At 40.5% G+C, this 18,027-nt stretch overlaps 1 protein-coding gene across 7 annotated transcripts in view; it reads right to left on the reverse strand.

Moving 5' to 3' along the window:
* TRIP12 (thyroid hormone receptor interactor 12) overlaps positions 1–18,027 on the reverse strand; it is a 124,694-nt gene that overhangs the window by 16,006 nt on the left and 90,661 nt on the right. For 5 of the 7 annotated variants that reach the window (XM_059730971.1, XM_059730968.1, XM_059730973.1 and 2 more), the window contains 14 exons: positions 17,132–17,360; positions 16,255–16,373; positions 15,480–15,687; positions 12,027–12,127; positions 11,590–11,764; positions 10,858–10,999; positions 9,455–9,646; positions 8,389–8,540; positions 4,922–5,094; positions 4,313–4,386; positions 4,035–4,234; positions 3,065–3,192; positions 2,639–2,790; positions 840–982 (listed from right to left, as the gene is read on the reverse strand). In XM_059730971.1, the coding sequence (XP_059586954.1) occupies positions 840–982; positions 2,639–2,790; positions 3,065–3,192; positions 4,035–4,234; positions 4,313–4,386; positions 4,922–5,094; positions 8,389–8,540; positions 9,455–9,646; positions 10,858–10,999; positions 11,590–11,764; positions 12,027–12,127; positions 15,480–15,687; positions 16,255–16,373; positions 17,132–17,360 (2,188 nt within the window). The remainder of the gene's footprint in view (positions 1–839; positions 983–2,638; positions 2,791–3,064; positions 3,193–4,034; positions 4,235–4,312; positions 4,387–4,921; positions 5,095–8,388; positions 8,541–9,454; positions 9,647–10,857; positions 11,000–11,589; positions 11,765–12,026; positions 12,128–15,479; positions 15,688–16,254; positions 16,374–17,131; positions 17,361–18,027) is intronic. The other 2 variants (XM_059730972.1, XM_059730974.1) reach the window with 1 other exon arrangement.

An 18,027-nucleotide genomic window follows, 5' to 3' on the forward strand; every position in this document is an offset into this window, starting at 1 on the left:
TAAATTAGCTGCAAGGGTGCATTTTATTCACCCTGACTCATTCATTTACACTGTGAATTTCATAACCTGGACTATACATATATGCGCACACACACACTAACTATATGTTGCATTTGCAGAAAATTCCTCTCTCAAACTGAAATATGGAGGACGCAATGCACTTGTTTGGGGAAAAAAGGCCAAAATAAACACAGTTACAAGTCGGAGTATACTTTTTCAGTTTTTAACCACCTGTTATAGTCAAGGACAGTTGCTTCAGTTACTTTTTTCCTCAGGCATAATACCGTTTTAAATCTCCCAGTTGTTAACATAGGCATAATTCAATTATTTGTATTGTTTTAAGGATCACCGAGTTTCCTAATTTCAAATCAGTATTTGTTACTCAGATGCAATATACTACATTTTAACTCTGAAACTCCAGCATTAAACATTTCCAAACCTTAACATCAGTTTAAGGATTTTATCATTTACCTATTTAATTTCACTAAATCACATTTTAAGCCAAAAGAACATGCATTTAAAATTTTGTCAACCATAGTGCTGAATCTCTGAAAAAACATGGAGTCTGAGTAGTAACCTCAAATGTGAATAATGACCCTTTTCATTCCAAATTGGAATCAATCTAAGTATATTTAAGTACTAATTTAAGAGACATGCAATATCTTTTATTTTAGGACTCAGCCACAAATCATTTAACTTAACTACCATACCTATGTATCAGGAAATCAGAAATGGTATTTAATCTAAAACAAAGAAGGTTATACTTTGAACAGTAAAAATGCAGAGCAACTCATTAAACTCAAACTTTAACAGGCTGCAGAAAGCAAATGTTTTCATACCAGGTTTTTCCAAGCTCTGTCAGCCAGGTTGGTATGTTTCCTGTCATGATTACCAATGGATCCTGAAGCTGTCTGTTTGCTTTTGCTGTCAGTTTACTGTTGATAAATTCTGAGGTCGGAATAATCTCCTTACAGATCGCATTCTGTGATGTTAAATAAAAAGTCAAACACACCCATAAATGCAATGTGTCTTTTTAGAGAGGTATTGGAAGTAACAATACCAGGTCTTCCTAATTTTCTTTTCATTATACAAATGCTTCACCAGTCTGAGATTTTTTTTTTCCATTGTGGTTGGTTTGACCAAGGCTGATCAACATGCAATCCAAAGGACCTACTAACCACTCCTTTATCTCTTTGAAGAAGAGTGATTTTTGAGGAGGTTTGAGGGAAGAAGGAATTTTACAAATCTGATGAAAATGATACATTGCAGGAGCTTAAGTAATCTGCAGAAAATCCTTGAGCAGCAAGAGTTCAGCAACTTTACCAGAGGATAAATATAAGGGGCAAAAGGTAAAGTTGCTGAACTCTTGCTGCTCAAGGATTTTCTGCAGATTACTTAAGATCCCCAATACACCTCTTGTATCCCACTATTTTATGGACAGAAGGGCCATTAGAGGTATTCCTGAATGCAGTTTTTGCCACCGCACATAGTGATCAGTACGTAATTAGTGTCATATAGAATTTAGTAAATATTTTCTAAACTTATGTTAAAAAGGTAACCTTTTAAATGTACTAGGAACACCTTTTTTACTAAGTGTACCTCTGGCGGCCCCCTTTTAAGTAAGTGTACCCCTGGGATGGGGAAGGGTGCATGGCCAGATGGTGAGCAAGCAGGGGAGGGGGGTGAGCAGCTGGACAGTGAGGGGGGGCAAGCAGCACCTGTGCTGCCCACAGGAGGGTGCTGCTGATCTCACCCTGACCTGGCCCTGCTCCTTTGCAGGCAGCAGTGCTCCATCTCCACCTGCCCCTAAGTACCCTCTGGGACCTTTCAAAGTGTCCCTAGGGGTACGCATACCCCCGACTGACAACCCCTGCACTACAGGCAAGGATTTTTGTGGGCGATTTATAGTTTATTGGATCAATGGTTGGATCAATTGGAGCATGGTTTGGATCAAATGCTCAAATACAAGACATTCTTCATCAGGTTTTTACCAGATGACCCAATGAAGATTGCCTTGCATTTGAACTAACTTTATCCCAACCATGCAGTTGGGTCCAATAAACTATAAAATCACCCACAAAAATTCTTGCTTGTTGCTTAATTCTCAGACCATTATGGTTACAGCATGACTCCAATACTACCATTTAAATGTACATAATTTTAAAAAGTGTTGCTTATTAAGCAATGTGAAACTAAATTTTCAGATAGATATGCAACTAGAGATTCACAGCATCCAAGTCCTATTAATGCTTTGATTTTACATACAAAGAGTGGAAACACCAAGTTAGGATACTTTAAAACACCAACATTTATAGTTGATCCAATATAAAACTTGTTAGCCAGAGTGTTCACACTAAACTGCTTTGACTGTAAACCTTTCATTCACATTTCAAGTTACAGAATCATAGTTCTACTCCAGGGGTAAAGGAGCAGACAGGGGAAACAGTTATATTGGTTCAACTGAGATGTATTCTTAAGTAACAAATCTCCATCCTATCCTCTTTTGTAATGGTTTGATGTTTAGGCCATATGTCACATTTTTGTTTTACTCATTCTGTATATTGCCTCAAAAATATAGGCCTCTGGCAACAGCCACCTGTTGGAGAAAGTTTTGAAAAAAATAAAATGTTTTACTCACATCATACAAATAATACCAATATCGACTGATAGCATGTAAAACTCTCAAGAGGAGGATAACATCTAATGAAGGATCTTCAAATGTTATGTTTTCTGGTGGTATAGATATGAGGTAAACTTCCAAAGGATTTAATACTGATGGGCACACACCATCTAGTAGGGAGAAAAAAGGCACACATTTCTACTGTCAAACAGATCAACTGCTTAGCCAAACAAAATCAAATCAAATGAAAAATTAGCAGTCCATACTTGTACTTTGCTGGGTTTTTTTTAGACCAGTTACTCAAATTTAAATCCTTCTAAAACTCAAGAGTAACTAATATGGAAACCAATGCATACAATATAAGAAAATCTTTCTTTAAAGCATCTGATCACCCTTTCCCCACTGGAATTTTCACAGGTCCATGCCCATGTGACAAGTGCTTACCGTGCCACAACTCATCATGCTTTTTTGAGTTTCTAGGAGAAGTTTTTGTGGGAGCAGTTTGTGCCCTTCCTCTTTTACCCCCAACACAGTCCTTGTTACCATCTTCATCCTCTCGCACTGGTTTGTACCTAAAAATTATGAACCATTTAAAATAAAATGTGATTTTGGGTAACTAAAATCTGTGAAACCAAAAGCAAGTGGCAGCTCTCAATTAGGGTGCCAGCATTTTATTTAAAATGACAAAAGTTAACAATGCATTTGATTTTGGCCCAAACATGCTATTTTTTTTGCCAAAAAGGAACCTGGCCCATATTGAGGAAAAGTCACCAGCTTCATGTATTGGAAAAGTGATGAGGCAGAAGTAATAATCAATGTAAAAATTATTTTTGTTCTTTAATATCAGTTTCACAGTGTGGCACACTATACTATACTGTGTGAAGCTGCTACAGACAACGACTAACAAACATTTTTAGTGCAGTATATGGTGAGATAACTACAAATGTAGAAACCGTACAACCAATACTTAATGCATTGTATGATTAGAGGAGATCTTCAAATAAAAAAAAAAACCTTCAGGATTTCTTTTAGTGATACCAAATTAATATTTGCAAATTTCAGACACTCCCTAGTGTTTGTAATAGTCTGCAATTAGAAAACAGTATATTCTTCAATACAGCTTCTTCTATTTGAGGTAAGCATCCCTTTAAAATTTCCAAAGCAGTATATCAACTCCCCTCCTATGAGCTGGAATTCTTTAGCTTGTGCCGATTAGAATCAGCAAACACTCCCTTCCTATGCAAACCACTGAAAAAAAATTAAAAATCAAGTTTCTCACCAGGTAAAACATTTGCTTAAGATATTTACAGATAGTTTAACAGTTTGGGATCCTACAAACGTATTTCTCAGTCTCTTAATTATCCAGGCAGTACTTTTGAGAGAGATTCTTCCTTGCTCCCTTTGGCCAACTTACCAAATGGTGTGCGTCTTTGTCCAAATTCCAGCTCTTCCTAATGGGTTGCTTTCATCATCTGTAGACTCTCTCTCCTCCTCAGCCTGTAAACTATATTGTCTAACTGCTTGATATACAGTCATATTATATGGCAGCAAATGATCTCCAATGTAAAACTGCAGTCGGTGTCTCACATTCCCTGAATTTAAGAACTGAGCAGCCTAAATAAAGCAAAACAAAGATTTTGTAGCTGATCCATTAGCTTAGTCATACACTCCATAGCAAGAATAGCAACTTACCAAAGATTCATCTATTTCTTCATCTGATCCATCATCATCACTATCCTCATCATCCTCTCTCACTCTTCCATATCCTAACAAAACAGGTTGAATATCCTTATTTGCACTTCATTTTAGTAATGCATTACCTTCAATCATGTACATGATAACCCCAAACTACTCTTCCAAACAATTCATAAATTCAAGAATGAATCGCTCTCCAATATAGATATCTAGTTGTTAGGGGATAAGTTTCAGAGTCATCTGTTTGACTATGGCACCAGCACTGAAAGTGCATGCAAAAAAACAAAAAATAAACCTGCAGTCTGCATGATGATCCAGAGATTAGAAAAGTGTAACCTGCATGCAACAAGGAGCTATCTGGTAGAGAGAGAAGATTCTTGCTGCTAGGGGGAGGAAATCTAGACAGCTATAAAATGAAGATTAAAAAAAAATGTAATTGCCTGCTTGTTTTCTGAAAAAGTGTCATGTCAGGGCAGAAGATAAATCATACTAAATGGAGTCTGACTCTACAAACTTTATTTGTTTTGGATTAGGTAAAAATACTGAGAACCATCAACATGCATGGCACTGCACAAGGGTAAAAAAAAATCATTAAGATGTAAATACCTCTAACAACAAGGTATCTTTCAATGGCCTGTACCAAAGCCAGGGGATCTATCTTCACAGGTCCACCTTTCCATTGTTTCACATTAGCACAATCTGGATGTCTCTGCAGCTGGCATTTTAACTGATGTGTGTTGAAAAATTTTAAAGCTTGGGATCCTCTGTTGAGAGAAAAACTCAAGATAATTTGTGAATAAAGTTGCTACAGTTATTCTATTCTCTTATTTGCATTAGCAACATATTATACAAAACATATAGGGTCTCATTTACATAGAAATATTTGAAAAAATTCTCACTTAGCTCTGTTTTAAAAAATATGGAGAACTGTGAACCTTAAGTGTCTTTTAGACATCTTTTCAGATTACTGAGCTTGGCTGCCTAACACCAAAACCGAATTCCAGATAATGGACTTATATATAAAAAAAAAAAAATTAAAAAAAAAAAAATCAGGATTTCAGAGAGTTCATTTACTAAAAAAAAAAAAGCAAGCCACAAGGCACCTAAACTGAATGCAGTTTTAGTTGCCTATCATCAGGGATCTGGGTTTTCTGTTTGCCATGGAAAAAATGTAGTAAAACATGGATTTTCTCATTTTAAGGAGAAAAACCTGGATTTCCTCTGTTAAAGGAGAAAAATGCAGGAAATTGTTGGTTTCCCCTTGCAGGCTGGAAGAGTTGCAGCTTGCAAGGGGCTGGGGGGGAACGGGAGGAGGGCAGTCGGGCAGGGGGCACCATGTGCATGTACATGCACATGACCAGGAGAGCGGCTCCTGCAGTTAAGTCAGGGCGGGACTGAGGCCCCCATAGCGAGGGACGGAGAGAGGAAGTTGAACAGGACTGGGGCTAGTGCCGAGCCTGGGTGATGCTTGGGACCCAGGACCAGAATGCATGGCTGTAGGGCCCCGGCAGGAAGTGGAACAGAGCCACAGGTGACGCATTGGGGGGGGTGGGAAGAGGGCTGGTTCCCCACTGCTGCACGCACTCCCAGTGAGGCCTGGGGGGCACGGGCCCACCAGATGTGTGAGGTGGGGGTGGGCTGCCTGCTGTGGGCTCAGGCTCCCCACCATGCTGCCCCCCCACACCACCCCCCCCAGGCCTAGTGGGTGGGACCTGGCATGGGAGGGCAGAGTGAGTCCCAGGGGGGAAGCTTGGTGATGCCACCGCGAGCCAAGTGCTGCTATGGCGAAGCTCTCCTTGTCTACCTGGCAGCAGTGGGATGTACAAGTCTGTGACGCCACTCTCGCTGATGCCAAGTGGGCCTCACCATGGCGAAGTTTGGTTTGCAGTGGCAGAACTAAGCTTCCTTGCCCTAGTCTACCACACCGGGTCTTGCCCACTGGACTGACAATGCTCCAGGAGGAGGGTAGCCGGCCAGGAAACCCGAGCCCACAGCAAGCAGCCTGCACCCATCTGCCCACAGTATCCACTCTGGCTGTGCTGTCCACAGAGAGGAAGCCATGCTCCATACAGTGCTCCACTGCAGCAGCCACCACCTCCAACAGGTAGCAGGCAGGAGGCTTGTCTTCAAATCAGTTTCAAGTCTCACTGAAATGTTGATGTACCCCTACCCCATATCCATTGTGTTACTCTTATATTGTACCATATTTTTCACTTTTCTATTCCATTTATCCTTAAGTTTTTACTTTGTTTCTAATTTGTTTGCCATCACTTGTGTGTACTGATCTCCACTTACTGTGTCCACTTTAGTCTTTATACATGCTCTGCTTTTCATTTCTCTGTATTTATGCAGTCACAGCTTACTTTTCTACAAACAGTGTAGTTTGAAAAATTAGACCTCCTGACTGGTGCCACTCCCATCTCCAAACTCTAATGGAAAAGACAGTTTCTGCCTCTTTTGCTCAGATGTTACCCAGGATTGGAAAAGTATAACAATCAAGTAACAGCTCTAACATACAGCATTTTGCTAGAATTATATTCCAAGTATGTTAAATATTTTGCTTTTATAAAACAAAGTTTTTTATTGTGTTGACTGCTTAATCAAGTTGCACGCACTAAAAAAGATTTTAAGGAATTTCTGAAGTGCACAGTATTTGCATGCCATTCAGAAGTCACCATTTGCTCCTTTCCAACTAATAGATTAAAATTTGTGACACTGAACGCTGGCATCAACACAAGTTAAATGTTTATGGAGAAAAGTTAAATACAAACTTTGAATACTCAAACTGGAGAGTAAAACAGCTTTTAAATTATTTTAAAATTTGTATTATTTTGGTAACTATAAGACTCAATAATGGACCAGGACCCAATCATGCCAAAGAACAACCTACCACTTCTTCCCATTTCTATCTAAAAGGGTAAATACCTTGGTATCTGTTAGTCTGAGTTACAATTCATCTGAATACACATGCTATTTATCAACAGGAAGTAAAGTGGTCAATGCTGAAAATAGTTTCCAAAAACTAAACTAACGGAAAAATACCTTCAGTTAATCAACACATTTTTTCATGTTATTCCATATAAACCATTGTTATTTCTCAAGACACTCAAGTGGCTTAAATCCCAAGTGATTTACAAATTGCTCCCAAACTTACCTTTAAAGTTTATATGATTTATCACTGCAAATTAGAAGCACGCTGCATGTCCCATAATTACAGAAAGGGTGTAGTTTAGACTTGTACACAAATTTTAAATCTTAGTAAAATCAAGCAGAACACCTATAGTGATTTTGAAACCTTTCCACAAACATGTTTACGTAGTTTTTAAATAACAAGCAACTGTCACCCAACTGCATCAATGCCCAGGAAAAAAAAATTTTTTTTTAAATTCGTCAGTCAGGGTAAGCAATAAGAGCACATTTTTCTACAACATTGTGTTGGACAGCGGTTCTCAAAACACATTAGACACATGGCATTCCTTAGAATATGCCAGCTCTTAGCTTTCATTCACTTTTTCACTATGGAAAAAAATAGAGGAATTCTTCTATAGCAAAAAACTCAAAGACAACAACAGGTTAGAAGGTTTTTTACATTATGGATTCCAATTTAAAAACTGGGTTTTATCTTGCGAATCATTTGTAGGTGTTTGCACAATCTCATTGTGATATTATGCAGCACTTTTTAAAAGACTTTATGGAACATTGGTGCGGAACAATTTTCAGCTTAGATCTAAGGCCAAATTAAAAAAGGTGAGTATGCCAAATTAGAAACACAGAAGAAGTGATTCTGCTGAAACAAGAACAAGTTTCAAGAGGCTTAGCATTTGAATGCTATACATCTCTACCTCTAACATCTTGAATGCTTCTTTAAATCACAGATTTTAAGTGATCACTCAAAATAACTAAAATACACTTCAAACTATTTGCTGAATACAAAATGTTAGCTGCATAATAGTCTCCCAAAGAAAAAGGGGACATAATTCTCCCTCACCTCCTAAAACAACCAGAATTGGAGGTGGTGCTGGAAAAAACAGAGGCTCTCAGCAAAAAGGGGTTACCTGAGCATTAATGCTTACCTGCTCCCTGTTCCATTTCCACTTGGGAAATCATGCACTTTGACTGGAAACTGCTCCATCTGACTGAGGCAGTTGTTCATTTTGTGCACTAGTGCCAACAAAGGTGCATTTTCTAATGGCTCTAATCTTCCAAGGGGTTCTTCTCCAGGAAGCTGAAATTTAAGTTAGGCTATTAACTTTCATTTCCTAAATGCTTTAATGAAAAATAAAATATGTCACCTTTCACTCTTAATCCAATCATGCTCTCTGAAGCAGGTAAAAGGCAAGAAAATAACACCACAGTATTAATATTACATCAGTTACTTTACTTTGTCCTACCGAATTCTCTTTGCTAAGTGACAAGAACAGTATATGCACCGTCATGCTTGTTATTTAGTAGATTTTTAGAGAATCAGATTTCTATATTGCCTCGTCTAACATATATAAATAATTGCTTTAAAATAGTGTTAAAACTTTCTGGATTCACCTTTGTACAAATACTATGTGCTAAAATCCCACACTAGAAAAAAAAATGTATAAAAATGTAATGCCTTGAGATTGTGGTATTATAAACAAAGTTTTGCAAACATGCTGTAGAAAACATATTTCTAGTTATCTAGAATCAAACAGAAGCCTTAAAATTAGCCACCTGTCCTCATTTTTACATTTTCTCCTGCATATTTGCTTACAGTATTCATATAGGGGTTAGCACACGCGAAAGTGCTGAGCTGTTCCTCTCTGCACAGTTCCAATGGGTCTCTTTTGAAGGTTGATTTGCATCCCATCCCCAGAGCCAACTGGCCATTTTGAAGGTTGATTTGCATCCCCAGAGCCAACTGGCCAATTTGGAAAGACTCCCACACAATGGGTATGAATTCCTCCCCATAAGCATCTGCACCAGAGATCAATCTACATGTTTTCTCACATGCCATGTTTTGTCCTTTTAGACTGTGTCTTATCATCACAGCTTAAACTTAACTGAATGAAAGGCTCTCTGAAGGTAGGGTGGCTGTTGGACCCCTCAGTTATAAAAGGAGATATTTACTGCTCAAGAACAAAAAGCAAAATACATTGAAAAAAAACTTACTGGAGAAGAAAAGAACACATGAAGGAACCTTTTTAATCTGATATCTCTGCTTACAGCATCTTTCTCACTTTTAGATGTCAAATAAAGCAGGAGTTGTTTCACAAACCCACTATGCTGGATTTCAAATGAGGAGACGTCAGACTCTGAGACTATGCTACGGATTTCTACAAGGCACTCAGTTCCACCATCCACCTGAAAGGGAATGTATGAAAGTAAGGGCCCACATTTCAATACTTCCACAACAAGAGCCAGAATTACTGCTTCAAGGTATTTTAAAGGTTATAAAATTACTACAAAGAAAGGGGAAGGGAGAACAGTAACTGACAACATGCAAGTTGCTATCAATGAACAATCTGAGAAAGGGGAAAAAAAAACCCTTTTTCAGTTACAGAAGCCTTTAGATGCTACTTGAATATTCCTTAACTCAATCAATTTTAAAAGGAACATTGCAGCCTATTGTATTTTTTAAAAATTTGAGGCTCTTTTCTCTAAATACAGAAAGGGTGGTGCTGATGTGTATTTTACAGTCTCACAAAACAACCCCCCACACCAACCAACCAACAAAATTAAAGGTTTCCTATTTTGGAGCTTGCACCCTACCTACACCATGCTATAAATCATGTTCTAAGTTGAAGGTATTGTCAATTGACCAAATGAGTTAAAGTGCCAGAGTTTCTTGTTGGAAAGTAAAGTAATACTCCCTTCCCTCTTCCTCCTCCCCGTCTCAAAACAAGGCAATACAAGACATTCCCAGTTCTGTTCTGAAACTAGATTCTGATTTCTGAGTGGATCCCAGATTTAGCTGACATGCATTTGCCTCAAAAAGTTCACTGGGACAGTGCCAGATCTCCCATGGACCTGGGGCTGTTCTGGGGCCTGGGCTGACAGCCAGCTGATCATTGGCCCCATATAGGGGGGGCATACACCCAGCTTTCAGACTTGCACTGGTGAAGGGGGAGCCCAGAATAATGATCCCAAGCTCCTCCTGCACTGGCAAGCAGCATGGGCACAATTGGGATCTGATCTCTCATCCCAAAATCTCACTTCCTGCCACGCATGTGTGACTTGGTAGGAGACATGAATGTTGGGAGCAGGGATCATATCCTATCAAGCCATCAAATGAACATGAGCCAAAGAAAAGTAAGATTTTAGTATTCAATAAAAGAAACTTTGAAGCTTTTGTAAATTCTGCAAAAAAATTGATAAAGTTTTGCAATAAAATGTAATTAATATATTATTCAAAATTCCAAAGCTCGTTTGATGCCACAGTGGCCCTAAGGCAGTAGGAACAATATCCCAAACATACCACTACTATCTAAAGAATGAGCACAGCAATTTCTGTCACAAAAAGTAAGATACATTGTCTCCAACCCCACTCTATACCAAAAGTTGCCATTTATCACCTGGAGGTTGAGTTGTTCAGTTGCAGTGCAAAGTCTCTGTAATACATTTAGTGCAGGATTGCTTCCATCCATGTTCTCAGAGCTAAAATAACGTTCCACAAATTTATGGGCTTGTTCCTTAATCCAACCCTTAATTTTCTCTCTACAGAAAAGTACATAAGAGTAAGCTGATATATTCAAACCATTTATAACATGCACACACTATGTATACTTGTTTGACAGCAGAGCAAGCCTTTTAAGATTCTATATGCAAAAATCTACTTATGCAAGAAATACATGGATATAGGGGGATCACCATTGCCATTAGGGTGATTTTGCTAGTGATGCCACTTCCATCTATCCCCAAACTACTGGGAGTCTGAAAGCTTCCCCACCCATACACAGGTTTTATTTGTTCACTACTGTTTTTCTTTCCTCCCTCTCTTCCCAGGTCTAGATCCTCTACATTACCTTTCTTTCCAACCTATTTTCCTTTAATGTTTGTTTACTCTGCTCACTACGTTTCTTTTTCTCCCCCTCTGCCTTTTGCCTTTTTGGCATTCCTCTCCCTGCTAACCCTGGACTCCTCCAGTTACTTTCAGCATGTTCAGAAAGAATGTGACGGTAGTTAAATTCAGGGTTTAAATTCCACAGTGGAAGAAGCAAGTAACACTGCTTAAAAACCAGTTTGATTCATAATTTGTGCATAAAGAATATTTAAAACTTCATAGAACTGAACAGTATTTTTTATACCTGTTATTGGATATGGTGTCCTTTGAGGCAGCCCTTGCAAGACCACTGACTCCTGCTGTGCGTGCTGGTTCAATGTTGTTACTATTGGACTGTGTGCTTAATCTTCCCCATGTTTTAGGATTCAAGCTTGCCAAGAAGGAAGATTTAGGAGACTGAGTAGTTGTAGGGCTTTTAGCTGGGAGGTGGCAGGGGGAGGGAAAGGATTGAACAAAAATAAAAGTTAAAACAGACTGAAAAGATACCCTAGAATCTAATACCATAAATGTTACAAGTAATGTTAGAAGTATATTAGTATACAGTGAAGTTGGTAAGGGACAAAACCTTTTGAAGTTGCTTTGTTTTAAGAAGGATCATCTATATTATATGATATAATTAACTTGGAGTAACTGTCACATTAAAATAAAAAAAAAAAACCCCAAAAAGAACTTTGAATTTACCTTGATTGTCTACTTTGTCATCATCTCTTGGGGGCGAATACTTTGGCCTTCGGGGTCCGCGTTTTGGCAGTCGTTTCCTCTTTAGAACATCACTTAGTCGCCTACAAAAAAGGTTAAAACATATTTACTTAGATTTTAGGGCCTTTACTTTTCCAAAATGTGCTTTTAAAAATATATATAGAGAGAGAGATCTTTGTATTAGAGGAGAGCAGCTAACACTTGCTCAGTTAGGTATTACCATTTCCTATTACTAAATGAAATCTTTTTACTGACCTCCTTGCATCCAACACTGCTCTTGTATATTTAGAGGAGCCAGGACTTAAAAACTTAGTTTCTTTACATAAGTAGCGAAATACATAGCATATTACTGTTTTTCACAAGCCACTGTATTTAAAACAGTTAGCATCCCCTGGTTTCAGACAAATAATATCATAGAAAATAGTAAATTACCATCTATTGCTATTAAAGATTCATAGGTTTCACCAACTGTTAGACTTTTAGGGAAAGCAGAGTTTTCAGAAGTCTAATCCCCACCCCAAAATCACCATAAAAAAAAAGGCACTACATATGGCAGCCAGCAGCCACAAGAGATGAGAGCAGCATGGCTCTGCTCCACAACCCCGATCTGTTACTTCTTGTGCTACTGACAGCATCGCATTACTCCATGGCACAGAGGTCCTGGCAGCGGTGACAGCAGCAGCAACAAGTCTTGCTACCCTGTTCTACCCTCCTGCACGGGGTCCCACCAGCTGGGCCATGGAGGCAGCCTGGTGCCAGTCTGTAGCCCCATGCCTTGTGGTCACACACATTTTTTTGGGGGGTGGGCATGTGCCCCCCCCCCCCGACATTGCCCATAGTGCCCAACCCCTCCCCTGGGACTGTGTGCAGTGGTAGTGAGCTTCTCCCCCCTCCCCCCCCCAACCCCTTCTCCCCCAAGATGAACTGCCTGTGGCTCTGTCCCACTCCCCAGCCAAGCCCTGCATTCCCACTCTGGCCCTGCAGCCTGTACACCGTCCCAGCCGGGCAGCATCTCCAGTCCCAGCTGCCAAACCTTTCCCATTCCCTCCCTCACTGTGGGGGCTAGGTGCAAGCCATTGCTATCTGTCCCTCCCCACCCCGTAATGCACTGCTTATGTCTCCACCCAGGCTCGCTCACGCACGCACGCACGCACGCACACTGGAGCCCTCCTGGTCCAATCAGCCTCCTCCTGCTCCCTCCAGCCCCAAGCAGCCCCTTGCAGGCTGGAACTCTGCCAGTCTGTAAAAGGAAACCTGCAGTTTCCTGCATTTTTCTCCTTTAAAAGAGAAAATCTGCATTTTTCAGCGGAAGCAGAAAACCCAGATCCCTCCTAATCATATTTCAAAAACTGCACTTAATGAAATATACTACAGTGCTGAAATTGATATTTGGCAATTTCTTTAAGGGGCTAAAGCTCAAAAGCAGTACAACTGCTGCAACATCAAAATGGAAACAGTTCTTGGTATAACGTGTACATATCATCTTACTACGCTTCTGATCAAAGGTGGCATAAATTTCATAGACATTAGGGCTGGAAGGGACCTTGGAAGATCGAGTCCAGCCCCCCGCCCAAAGGGCAGGAAGTCAGCTGGGGTCATAGGATCCCAGCAAGATAAGCATCCAGTTTCATCTTGAAGGTGTTCAATGAAGGCGCTTAAACAACCTCCGGTGGCAGGCTGTTCCAGACCTTGGGGGCTCGGACAGTAAAGAAATTTTTCCTTATGTCCAGCCTGAAACGATCTTGTAGTAGTTTGTGACCATTCGACCTTGTCATCCCTTGGGGCGCTCTGGTGAACAAACGTTCCCCCAGATACTGGTGGTCACCCCTAATAAACTTGTAGGTGGCCATCAGATCACCCGAGCCTGCGCTTTTCCAGGCTAAAGAGCCCCAGGGCTCTCAGCCTGTCATCGTAGGGTCTGCTTCCCTGACCGCTGATCATGCGCGTGACTCTTCTCTGGACTCTCTCAAGCTTCTCCACATCCTTTTTGAATTGTGGAGCCCAAAACTGGACACAGTACTCCAGCTGCAGCCTCACTAAGGCCGAGTACAGGGGGAGAATGACGTCCCGGGATTTGCTTGAGAAGCATCTATGGATGCAAGCCAGCGTTTTGGTCGCTTTACTAGCCACAGTATCGCATTGCAGGCTCATGTTCATCTTGTGGTCAATGATGACCCCCAAGTCTCTTTCTTCCATAGTGCTAGCCAACATAGCACTGCCAAGCCTATAAGGATGCTGCGGGTTTTTTTTTTTCCCCCCCAAGGTGGAGAACCTTGCATTTATCGGCGTTGAACACCATCAGATTCTCGTCCGCCCACTTGCTGAGCCTGTCCAGGTCAGCCTGGATCATCCGCCTGTCTTCTGGTGTGGATGCTTTGCCCCAAAGTTTGGTGTCATCTGCGAACTTGGCCAGTCCGCTTCTGACTCCAGTGTCCACATCATTAATGAAGATGTTGAACAGTATGGGTCCAAGGACAGAGCCCTGGGGGACCCCACTGGTCACAGGACACCACGACGAGTGACTTCCATCAATTACTACCCTCTGGGTCTGACCCTGGAGCCAATTTTCCAGCCAGTGGATCGTGGAGGACCCAAGGCGACAATTGGCCAGTTTCTCCAAGAGACGATCATGGGACACCAGATCGAAGGCTTTTTTGAAGTCAAGATATGTGACATCAATCTCATCTCCCTTGTCCAGGTGATAGGTCACCTGGTCGTAGAAGGAAATGAGATTGGTCAAGCAAGACCTACCCGCAACAAACCCGTGCTGGCTATCCCTTAAAATGTTGGCATCGGCCAGTCCATTAAGGATGGCCTCCTTAATAAACTTTTCTAAGATCTTCCCTGGGATAGAAGTCAGGCTGATGGACCTATAGTTAGCCGGATCCACTTTCCTCACTTTCTTGAAGATAGGCACCACATTGGCCTTCTTCCAGTCTTCGGGCACTACACCAGAGCGCCAAGAGTTTTCAAAGATCCGGCATCAAGAACTAAATCCAAAATCACAACCTAAAATGACGTTTGTCGAACTACTGGCAATGGAAAAGCAAGTGTTCAAGGTGGCCCTACTGCACTTTGTACGAGGCTCATAAAGACAGTAATATCTTTCAGCCTGATACCACTTCTGAGCATAACTACCAGTGAAGTCAACTGTAGGGTTGGAGTGATTTTATACCTGTGACTATTCAGGAAACATGCTAGTAAGGATTGTTTGCCTTTTTTTTTTTTTTTTTTTGACCAATGGTATAGCTGGGAAAGGTGTTAGACCAGTTTTTCAGAACAGATTTGAGGAAAAGCAGCCTGTGCCCAAATGTTTGCTTAACATCTCCCTCAGATACACAGTTATGAAAAGATATGAACCAAAAAAATGTTGCCCAAAATCAATGAGAGCTGAATGGTCAAAATCTGTATAAACCGAACACGTGGAACACTCACCCTTGTGGACTCAGGTCCAGAGAATCTTCTCTGCTGTGTTGTAAGCTGGGAGAGCCCAAGTCTGCAGCTGCATTACTGGCAGCAGTAGCTGTTCCAGTGCTTATTGTGGTAGTGGTACCCAGTGTTCCTGATCCATTAGTGCATGCTTTTGGTGGACTTGTCAACAAAGCCTCAGACTCTGCTAGATTTTTCACTTGGTGCATCACCCCTTTACAAAATTAAGCAAAGCAGTTTTGATAGTCTTCAAAGCTCTTTAGTAGCACTTCTGTTCTGAATATGGTCCTCCAACCCCTCCCATCCACCTGACCCGCACACACACACACAACATACAATACTCTGAAAGCAACAGCAACCCTTAGCTTTTACTTGAGAGAGCTGTAAATTGTGCTATTTGTGATATCAAAAATAAAGTCACTGGCAGAAAATAACGTAAGTGACAGAGAACAATCAGTAACTTAAAAGTGCATTTGCTGCCCAAATGCCATTGCCTGGCAGAATTAAAGCACAATCAATATAAATTTCAGCCATTATGCACACAGAAACCTAAAAATAAGTCTGCTACATGTCTGTTGAAGCAGACTGATATGAATGTAGTTTTAGGAAAGAGTTAAAAACAGCAATTTCTTCTCCTGAAAAGATTTAGGGTTCTGCTTCCCAGTCATGACATTAACAGCCTTCATGAATTTCCCCTTACTATTTTGTATAGTACAATGTTGTTCACTGCCTCAGAATAACCCTAAAAAAAATACTATAAACAACGAAAATGCAGGATTACCTTCTCTTCTGAAGTAAACACTAAAAATGTCAGGTAATTTCTGCATTAAGATCTCAGCCATCTGAAGGGCTCCAACTACTATCTTAAGGTCTTGGCTTGACAACATGGAGGCAATATGACTAAAACAGATAATTTTTGTATTAGAATTTGTTAAGATTTCTCTAGGCTTTATAAAGCTTTATTTATGAAGAAAGCTCATCTAGGACATACAGCTGAAGTTAAATGTAAAACTCCAGCATTATTTTTTGTTTTCCAACACAGGTTAAGAAAATCCAAGGAAAGAATGGGTGTAGCTGGAAACAAGTGGCATTTAATTCCCCTATGACATGTGTTAACCTGGGTCAGAATGAGTTGGAAGACATTTTCACTGTAAAAGGAAAGTTGTGGCCAGAAAGTTTCTATAAAGAGCTTTCCATTCAGTGTACCTCCTGCTCATTTACCAGATTGGTTTGAGCCCTTAAACATTTACACTAGTGTACCGAGTTAGGGTTGTGTTGTGCCATCTCAAACTAAGTCTGCACATGTCAGAAGAGTCCTTAGGTATTATGTAATGTAAGACAAGTTCTCAATATTTAGTTTTAGCAGCTAGATCTCCAATGTCACCATATGATTATAACCATCAATGTAACTAGTAAACATCTACAGCTACTTTTGACTTCTATATTTAAAGCTAAGCTTCAATTGGATACCTAAAACTATGTTGCCACACTTAATTCAAAGCTTTATTTGGAGAAGTGCTGAGCATCTGCAGCTCTCACTGACAAAGCCAAAACGAACTGCTTGCTTCTCATTTGAGCACTTTTGAAATGCAAGATGAGCTCATAAACAAGTTTTTGGAAGAATCAAAGAGTTTTAATGAAACTGTTTTACAACTCACCTTGAAACTGCATGGTTTTTCAATACATCCTTCAGAAGTTCAGCATCAGCAAAATAAATTATCCTAAGAATTGCTCTAAGGCACTTATGTCTAACAGCAGGTCCAGCTGAAGAGCTATACACTTCATAAAGAACACCAAATAATGTTTTAATAAAGGATTTTGCCAACTCGGGATCCTCTTTCATTAGCTGCGCTCGAGCATCATCCTTCTTTAATTCTGAATGTCCACCTATAATAAATCATATTTGGATGCTTGAGTTGCTTCATTTTCACACTGAATTTGTCTAATTTTCTCTCATGAACTAGTGAGCTTTGTTCTGAATGGAATTGATAGCAAAGTAATTTGTTAATTGTTATTTAGTCTTGCAAGATATTGATTTTTACATCACCATTTTTATTGAGTTCCGTTTTTTTTTTGGGGGGGGGGGTTGCTTTTGTTTTTTTTTTTTTAAGTAAAGGAATAAGAAGGAAAATAATTTAGAGATTTAAAGGAAGTCAACATCTTCATCAAACACAGCTGAAGGAATTTGTCCATATGTAATGGGGCCTCTGTCCCCATCACTAGGGAAGGGTCCCCAGCTGTGGGCAACTGGAAGCCTGGCCGCCCAACAGGGCAGAAGGGCTCACTTCCGCCGGCAGCAGGAGGTTAAGAGCAGCCAGGAACAGCTGCACAGGGGGCCTCTCTGGTGGGGAACCAGGCTGCTACCTAGAGGGATGCGAGGATGGCATGATCCCTAGGCAGTCTTCCCTTAGCCTCAGCAGGAGTGCTGCCACCAGCCTGTGCCCAGGTCTGGGCTGCTGGAAGCACCAGACCCACCACACAGAGTGGATGGCAGGAACCCCAGACAGCAGGCACAAACTAAGCCTAATCTCTTTTCTTTAATTTATTATTGATT

Source organism: Alligator mississippiensis, chromosome 7 (assembly GCF_030867095.1).
Source record: "Alligator mississippiensis isolate rAllMis1 chromosome 7, rAllMis1, whole genome shotgun sequence".
NCBI lineage: Eukaryota > Metazoa > Chordata > Crocodylia > Alligatoridae > Alligator > Alligator mississippiensis.